The sequence below is a fragment of the Trematomus bernacchii genome, unplaced genomic scaffold (assembly GCF_902827165.1).
Source record: "Trematomus bernacchii unplaced genomic scaffold, fTreBer1.1, whole genome shotgun sequence".
NCBI classification, from domain to species: domain Eukaryota; kingdom Metazoa; phylum Chordata; class Actinopteri; order Perciformes; family Nototheniidae; genus Trematomus; species Trematomus bernacchii.
Window position 1 is genome coordinate 677,943 of NW_022987477.1, and position 9,311 is coordinate 687,253.

The following is a 9,311-nucleotide window of genomic DNA, read 5'->3' on the forward strand; positions in this document are numbered from 1 at the left end:
AGGTTAAGGGGCGGGACATCTCTAAGCAGGTTGACCAATCACAACAGAGCCGTCCAGAGCAGACTGGGCTCTGGTTTCAGACAGAGGGTGAAAAGAGGTGCTGCAGGCAGTATGAGAAAAATAAAGAGCTTTTTGAACATTAAAGCATGGAGACAGTAGAGACATTAAATTAGAAAAAGATGTCCTCTTTAAAACCCTTATTGAAGAATGACTAAACGCAGATCTCCTTATGAGGTGTTTTTATTTTTCACTTAAATCCATGGTAGCAAAAAATTATACACCGCTGAAATATCAGACACACAAACGCCTAAAACATCCAAAAGGTGCTTCACCACCTCCAAAAATAAAGCTTCCTCTCCAGAATAACACACCTGAATGCGAGCAGATCGAAGTGATCCGCCACAAAATGTTTAAAAAAATATGATTTCCTTCTATGATGAGAATTTTTTTGACACAATATATTGTTTCCTCTCTTGTGAGAGTCATTGGTTTTGACTCTGAAGGCATGTAGTCTGACACTAATCTCTGAAACTGATTTTTTGTTTTTTAGGTATCCACACTGCATATACTTGTCAGAAATAATAAATAAATGGGCTCATGAATACTCTGATTGCACTTAATCCTCGCTAACTAACATACTGTAGGTCTAGTGTGGCAGTAATACCTGTCTGATCACAAGGAAAGCCATTTTACATAAGCAATAATGTCGTGTTTGTACAAATGATGAAACTAAAATGGTTATAGTGACAAAAGCACTACGTTCTATAATACACAGGCAATCACAGACTGCAAATCTTAATGTCTTCTTCATCGCTGTATGTTCCCAAAACTAAATCACCGGAGAGCGGTTTAAACCGGTTTACCCGTGGCAGAAGTACTTTACTCCTGGTACATTATCTCCAGAATAATGCTTTGACTATCTCCATAACTTAATAACTAAAAACGGTTTTATATGGAGGAGGATTAGGGCCCCAAAAAGTGAGGATTTTGCAGGGAAAAAAACAGTTTTTTTCTGAAAATCTGATATTCTTTTCAGGATTCTGTTAATTTTTTTCTTAGAATTCTGACTTTTTTCTCAAAATTCCCAATTTTTTTCTGAGATTTTCAACTTTTTTTCTCAGAATTCAGACACAAAAAAAAATCTCTTTTGGTCAGATCTCCCCAAAAATGTCACACGCGGCCCTCATCATCCTCCACCGTTTTATAATAATTGTATGGTGTAAATATACCATTCAAGGGTCAATGCGACTTCTCTGAGGAACTTGAATTGTGAGCTTTTTGACTCGAAGCATATTGAATTTGCGCAGGTGAATCACAGCCTGTAAAGACTAATTGGCACTCCTCTACATACTTCCTGTCTCTCTATTCTAATCTCCATCGTCACTTTAAAGGAATACTTCCATATTTGGTTTGGGGTCATTCAAAAATAAATACTTAATTTGGTTAAACTGGGAACACACATCTCCCTGCGCTTCAACTGAGAATACATTTCACTGAGAGAGAGTGAGGACATCTGTTTCGCGCACTCGTACAATTCCCTTTTTATGATTATATATATATTAAAAATAACAACAAAAATAGTCTTTTCCACCAAGTCCAGGGTGCATCAACACCTCCACTCAGGAGGATGCTTCCAGCGGGGAAATAAAACACTTCAAAATCAAAGAAAAGGCAAAACACCGTCCTCCTGTCTTGATGCGGATGGAGGTTTGGCCACAAGGAGGTGCATGGCACTTTGTTATGAGGACAAAGGATGAAGTCTAATCAGAGTCTTTTTCCTCCTGTTCTCTCCTTCTTCACATAACGTGTCCATCTTTAAGTCGCCTGTCCTTCTTCTTCTTCGTGCTGCGTTCAGTCCATGTGGGGTTTCTCCACGCCGCCCTGAGGGGAGACAGAAGAGTGTCAATAATACACTTTATTTATATAGCACCTTTCATGCTTGACGCTGCCCAAAGAGTATGACAAAATAAATCACAATAACAACTGAGGAACATAATTAAAACATGTAAAACATTAAGCTGTCTGTGGCTCTGTTTCTGCTGTAACAACGTACATTTCCCCTCTGTGGGACTAGTAAAGGTATTCTGAAAACAATGAAACATGAACAGTGATACATCTAAAAATGATAAGCCAAATTAAAAAGATGCGTCTCAGAACACAGTGTCCCCAGTTTTCTTGTAATGCAACTTTAGGTACTTTTAAAAGTGAAACATTGGAGGATCTAAGTAGAAGATTGAACACATTCACCAAATCAAAGTAATGCCGAAGTTAAGAGTGCTTTACAGCTGGAATGAAGTGCTTCAATGTGAGCTGCTTTATAGTCAGATGTATGAAGCTGAAGTGCTTTGTAGAGCGATGTCATAACTCAAACTGTCGGTGTGTTTATGACCTCAGGTGACTCGTTTCCAAGAAATGAATCTGAGTAGTTTCACTTTCCTGTGAAGAGCTGCACCCGCTCTCAACAACCAGTAGCTTTTAAGCAAATAAGGGCATGTTGCTGCTTTTGAAAATATGTTAAATGTCAGCACAGGAATATTTAGCTCTCAGTTCCTCCTTTTTTTGGAAGTGCTTATTCCTTCTTTTTGCAAAAGGGGAAGAGAGGACCTCTTGCTCAACACGTGCTGCTTTCTGACGGCTCATTTAGCCATCTTAAAATATCACAGAGGACATATTCTCTCGTTCTCGGGTGAGGGCTCTTCAAAGTTGCTCAAATGTAGCCCCTCGTTGTGGTTTCACCTACAATGATGAAATGTGGTATGTGTATGAAGCACGGTGAGACGAACAAAAAAGCCTCTTGGAGACATATTGTATAACGAACAGGAAGTCGGCTATTTTGAATTTTCTATGCAATTCTTCGCACTTACTCGTGCCGCATTTGAACAAACTCTCATGCTGCAAAAAAGATCTGTAAGAAAAAGCCCCCAAAGTCTCGTGTTCTTCCTCATAAAATACCCCTCATTTAGCACAGAGGACATATAATGCTCTTTCAGGTTCATATCAGTATGTAGTGTCTCTACTGTGACATGTTTCCATGCTTTAATGTTCAAAATGGTCTTTATTCTCTGGAGGGAACACAGGGATTTTACCCTTTGCAGACCATTTACATGCACCCAAACCTATAGGACAAACTACAGGAAAGGGAAATCCCCCAAAAGCAGAATAGGGCCCCTTTAAAAAAGACCTTATATTATGATATGGCCCTGCCGATAGCTAATGTATCTGAGTCTCTGCCTTTTATTCAACCCCAAGAAGCATAATAGTGTCTCTGTCAGACATGGTTGTGATCTGTTCGCCCTGCATGCCGCAAAACAAGATCTGTAACACAGAAGGAAGAGGAGAAAAAGCCCCCAAAGTCTCGTGTTCTTCCTCATAAAAATACCCCTCTGGAGAGAGAGAGAAACCCATGAGTGCCGCCTTGTGCCAACATTCCTCCGGCCCGATCACAAACAAAAACAACGTAGGAGCAAATGACCCTGTGGTCAGCCGAGTCCTGACTGCCAACACTGTGACAAACAAACAGCTTTAATCTGCTTTCACGCTGCCACTCGAGTCAAACTGAGCGCTGACGGGACTTTGCTCTACAGACAGAATGAGGTGAGGCTTCTGGGCACGAGCTTAATGGAGACATCAGAGCTGACTTGATGGGATAATTATGAGAGAAGTCTTTTTAAAGGGCCTTGACATGCTGCGGAAGTAGATTTATTTCTTTTAAGAGTGCAAACTTTGGAAAAATGTGATATTTTAAGTGTCTCGTTCTCGGGTGAGGGCCAAAGGCTCTTCAAAGTTGCTAAAATGTAGCCCCTCGTTGTGGTTTCACCTACAATTATGAAATTTAGTATCTACAAGCAGCACGGTGAGACGCACAAAAAAGCCTCTTGAAGACATATCGTATAACGAACAGGAAGTTTAATTTTCTATGCAATTATTCGTACTTTACTTCTGGGCACGAGCTTAATGGAGACATCAGGGCTGACTTGATGGGATAATTACGAGAGAAAGGGGGGAGGGGGCGTCCAATGCACTACTTTTTTGACAATGTTATCGTGGCGCAGCTTAGTGGATGCACATAAAGCGTGCAGAGGAGTTCTCTAATGCAAATCTGAAGCTGGTTGACGGCATGTTTCGTGGAGCTGTGGGATTATTCTGTTTGCTGAACATGCATTTCTATAATTAGCAACCCACAAACACTTAAAACTATCAAAGTATTGTCTTAAATGTGCTTGTTTCTTTTACATATATTATGTTTACCATCAACATAAGGCTCGTTACTTATAACCTAGGATCTGGTATCGTTTTGCATTCCTTTAAAATGAAAACTTTAATTGGAAATAGATGTAGTTTGTTAAAGTATATTTGGGAGCACTGTGAACCTGGAAATGTTAAATACCGTAAAGATTTATGTTAGAAATGAACAATATGGGTCCCCAGCATGTAGAAACTGCCGGATGCTAACTTGCATATGTTGTTGCACTTGATATCTTTAAGTTGAAATACGCTGTCAAGATAAAACTTTGAGGTGTATCTTTGATGCTTTTAAATTAGACTTACCATGGCGAGTTGGCGTCCGATGTTCCCCACGGTAACTCCGCCTGAGAAGAATATGCACGGGAGCCAGGAGCGCACATACAGGAAGTCCGGAGACGTGTATCTAAAAGAGAGGAAAAGCCCAAAAAATGTACAATTAATATCCATGAAGTAGAGATGTTTTGTTCAACAGCTGCTTCCAACTTTTTTTGAAGGAGTTAAAATAACTCGCATTGAGAAAGGCACCTCGAAGGACACCTATGAGTGGGAAAACCCATCATGCTAGAAACTATATTCATCATTCTTCTCTTTCTGTTTCTATCTCGTAAAGTCAGCTGCGGTTTGAGCGTCTTATCGTGAACAGAAGTCTGTTTTCTCAGCTGTGTGTTTTTGATGAACTCAGTAGGAGCGTTTGTTAAATTTGGCTCCAGGAGAAACAGGGACTTCCCAAAATAACCCTTCATCCATCACGTCTGTTTGATGGATTCCTACAGGTGGGTGTATAGATACTTCTCAGTCTCACAAGCTGTGTAATTAAAACTAAAACCTACATGGTTTGTGGTGTGAGTGCAACATGAAACCAGGAGTTAGTGATGACAGAGCACTGCTCATCAATCATTTCTGGCAGCTTTGTTTCCTCAAAAAAGGGAACATTTGTCTGTTGTTTGCTTTGTATGTTTTAATTAAAAAAAATGTGTGTCTATTATGAGAATGTGTATACTTATCTAATGTTGTGTTTTTTTTGTTGTTTTCTTGGGGGTGGGGGGATATATTTGATCTGCTTTTTGGCAGTCTGGTTGAAATGTGCACTGTTGCATCTACAGTATGTATTTGACTGCTCAATGACATTCTGTATGTATTCTGTACGTGCATTGGGGTTAAAGTCCCCTACGTGCATGGGGGGTACAGATGGGGTCCAAAACTAGCAAGCCACATGAATGTCTGGGAGCAAATTAATTTGATATGCTACACGAATACGGCCAGGATCCGTTGAATTTTCTGAATATTGGGCTGCAGATTAACATTTTCAAAAAGGGGGGTTTGTTTAGCATGAAGCACTTGAAAGAAATAAATAAGTTAAAAAAGAAAGTAGAAAGAAAGTGAGGTCAAAGAAAACTATTTTTGCTAAAAAGTGAGCAATGATTGAGTCAGAGCTCAACATTTCAGATGTGTGTATCTCACACTGCTCTGTCACTTTAAATCCATGTACCTTTGTTATTCATGTTTTATTATCTTTGCTTTTAAATGAGTGTTTTTAAATGCCATTTTATAATATGTTTCTTAATGTCTTTCATTTTTGTAAAGCACTTTGAATTGCCTTTCCCTCTTTGTGCACTGAACTCACTGGTAGACTCCGTTGTAGACGAGCAGCTGCGTGAACACGGTAGCGAGGACGGCGGTGGTGATGCCCAAACCGAAGCCGCTCCTGGACCGATCGAACGTCCACCAGAGACCCAAAGATAGAGCCGCCAGCGTGAGGGAGAGCTGCACGTTGTTGTCGAAGTCGAGCTTCTGTGGTACGGGAAGTTAAGGACAAAACCAAACAGTGTGACGCAAACACAGGATTAGATCCAACTCAAATATTTGTAGAAGCTAAGTTAGGGATCCTGCCAGTTTCCATTATAAGGACCGGAGCACTGACTGAGTGAAAGACCCATTGATATCGGACAGTTATTATTATATTTGCTAAAAGTAAATAGTGTTTTTAAAGGGCCTTGACGTGCTGCAAAAGTAGATTTTCTTTCTTTTTTGTGTGCAAACCTTTGAAAAATGTGATATTTTTAAGACTCGTTCTCGGGTGTGGGCCAAAGGCTCTTCAAAGTTGCTCAAATGTAGCCCCTCGTTGTGGTTTCACCTACAATTATGAAATTTGGTATGTGTATGTAGCACGGTGAGACGAACAAAAAAGCCTCTTGGAGACATATCGTATAACGAACAGGAAGTCGGCTATTTTGAATTTTCTATGCAATTTTTCGCACTTACTCGTGCCGTATTTGAACAAACTCTTTCTACAGATTACATCCGATAGACTTAACATTGAGTCAGTACCATCTTAAGACCTTGAGGATCAAAATGTGTGATGTGCAAGGGCTCGTCCAAAGTGTTTGCAGCTTTAATAAACCTAAAGAATTCTTAAATCAGGTAAATCATGATATCCTGTTGCTTCAAAACTGTAGATAGAACAGTGCATTTCATATTTTCACATAACACAGATCTGTAATAAAGAATCCACAGGCTCTGAAAGGATACAACACTGGCGTGGTTGATGCCCACGAACACCGCGATGCACCTCATGACGCTGGCCCACTCCCTCTTGAACTTGTGCGGCTCTCCCAGGTGTTTGTCGAGGCACGGATACAGCAGACCAACCACAGCTGTGCAGGGGAGAAAACAGACCAGAGTCACACACGATAAGCAGACAATCTGGAAAACGCCAGCTGGAAAATCCTGTCACAGAGCGGTGGGATTATTCTGTTTGCTGAACATGCACTTCCAAAATGAGCTCCATCAGAAACCTGTAGACACTTAAAAAACAATCCAAGTATTGTTTTAAATGTGCTTGTTTTTGATAGATATTATGTTAACCATCAACATAAGGCTCATTGCTTATAACCTAGGATCTGGTATCGTCTTGCATTTCTTTAAAATGAAAACTTTAATTGGAAATAAATGTAGTTTACAGTTTGCTAAAGTATATTTGGGAGCACTGTGAACCTGGAAATGTTAAATACCCTAAATATTTATGTTAGAAATTAACAGTACGGGTCCCTAGAACGTAAAAACGTCCGGATGCCAACTTGCATATAAGCCTATTTGTACAGTTGTTCGACAAATCGATCCAGCGTCCTCTTACACTTCAAAAAAGTCGATCAAAATCAACCACACTGGGAGTTGAAATATGGCCTTTCTGATTAAAATGTGCCATTTTGGATCCTGACATTTCAGAAGTGTATACAGCGTCCTCTAAAAAAAACAAAATAACTTAAATATTGTACAAATCTGCTATTCTTTCATTTGAACTTTTGTGCATAAAGGCTAATACTGCTAGTTAATGCTTATTGCCCAACAGATTCAAGTTTTCTAATTGCTGGGGACGCATACTTTACATTTCAAAACCTTTCCTGGTTCACATCAGGACTGAAAGTTTACACAATGAAAACGAGTCCCTACATGACATGAGATATTCATTTGGCTCTCAGTAATGTCAACAATCTGTAAAAGCCACACATCTCTTTTATGTGTTTCTGCCCTGCAGCACATGGAGGAGGAAGAGGAGGATGTTTTTTTACTTCTTTCTCCCCCCCCCCCCCACTTCCTGGTTCCTATCCTTAAAAAGGTACCACCCCCTTTCAGCTCACCCGTTATGACACTAGCCAATCAGCGCGCAGGTCGTATAGTATCCCGCAGCTGCGGCCAATCAGAGTGCGAGAATGTCAACCCACTGGCAGAAAATGACCACGAAGACTAGTATAGCATTAGACAGGAAGGCTGTTATAATTGCCAACAATAACAAAGCCGAATGATGATTCATGACCACATGATCATACAGTAAAGTGATATAAAAAGGAAAATAAAAGGAGAACAGTTTAATATGTACAATTGTTTAAAATGGCACTATTTTACGCGTAAGTTTGGTGAGGCATGTGCGTAAACGTTACATTTCCAGACTTTTAGCACCCATAAATTCATGTTACTAGTATTATTTTCGGCCTTTAAAAGAAAAGGCTACTTCCCCTCTTTGTCTGAAACTTAGCAGCCAACTCAAACTGCTCTGCACAGATATTTTAAACAAACTAGCTTCCATTTATCTCCAACAAACAGTGTGTTTAACTCACCGGCCCCTGTGCCGCAGCACGGTGGGATCCACCAGGCAGACGAAAACAAAGTTGTCATCACCTCCTCGGGAAACAAGGTGACATTTCTCTGAATCTGCAGCAAGTTGAGCACCAGGGCCAGGAAAGCCCCCACGGTGAAGAGCACGAGACCCCGGCGGATCAGATTGGCCGTGCGCACGTCGTGCAGAGACCCGTACGCGTTGCTGAGCACAGAGGTGATTATGGACATCATTTCTTCAGCTTTGGATGCTAACCAGTGAGCTCCGGATGAGTGTTTAGTCTCAACACTTGATGCACAGGAGCAGCTCCAACAGTGGTCCTCTAATCTGGGCATTTGGCACTTTAAGGCTGCAGGAGAAGGAGAAGAAGAAGAAGTGGATATATTTAGATCACAAGTGGAGAGAGAGAGGACAGTGTTGCAGAATAGAAACGGTGTTCTGTTACAATAAGTTGAAAAAGCTGGTGTTTACCTTGATCTGGAGACGTCTTCTTCTGTGCGTAAAGGCTCAAATCTCGTTCACATCATCGTTAGAGGAGAAAACAAACAGCTCTGCTCCATTCCACAGCACACAGCGCATAGCAGGCACAGGAGCTTCCTCTGCACAAAACAATCACAGCTGTGTCGGGTGAGAATCGGCAGCCAATCAGAGCGCGGCGGGTGATATGACGTAGCGCCACTCCACCGCCCCCTCGTGCAGGACAGACGAACACACTCCAGTCGCAGAGCAAGTGAAAGTGGTAACAGAGAAGTATTTAAATGTCAGCCAAAACACACCAGTCTGAATCAGAATCAGGTTTATGGCCAAGAAGGTTATTCATACGAGTATTTGGCATATGGTGCATAAATAAACACAGACAAAGAAGATACATTATGAGAAAAACGACCAAAAAAAATACAACTATTATGAAAAACTATTAAAAAAACATTAAAATATACAGAAATATTTACAT

General features: G+C 40.7%; 1 protein-coding gene across 1 annotated transcript; it reads right to left on the minus strand.

Annotated features, from left to right (window-relative positions):
• Nucleotides 1-222: 222 nt before the first annotated feature.
• insig1 (insulin induced gene 1) lies at nt 223-8,988 on the minus strand. The gene is made up of 6 exons (XM_034147916.1): nt 8,831-8,988; nt 8,361-8,708; nt 6,775-6,899; nt 5,870-6,036; nt 4,549-4,648; nt 223-1,881 (listed from the first exon to the last, which is right to left on the minus strand). The coding sequence occupies exons 2-6, from the start codon at nt 8,692-8,694 to the stop codon at nt 1,852-1,854; spliced, it is 756 nt and encodes a 251-aa protein (XP_034003807.1). The 5' UTR covers nt 8,695-8,708; nt 8,831-8,988; the 3' UTR covers nt 223-1,851.
• Nucleotides 8,989-9,311: the final 323 nt, after the last annotated feature.

What these genes read in the sequence shown, in the direction of transcription:
- insig1 (XM_034147916.1), bottom strand. Translation starts at nt 8,694, where the DNA reads ATGCCCAGATTAGAGGACCACTGTTGGAGCTGCTCCTGTGCATCAAGT. An exon ending in GTGCTGCGGCACAGGGGCCG is followed by an intron (nt 6,900 to 8,360) that starts GTGAGTTAAACA and finishes TCCCCTGCACAG; the next exon opens with CTGTGGTTGGTCTGCTGTAT. An exon ending in TCGGACGCCAACTCGCCATG is followed by an intron (nt 1,882 to 4,548) that starts GTAAGTCTAATT and finishes GTCTCCCCTCAG; the next exon opens with GGCGGCGTGGAGAAACCCCA.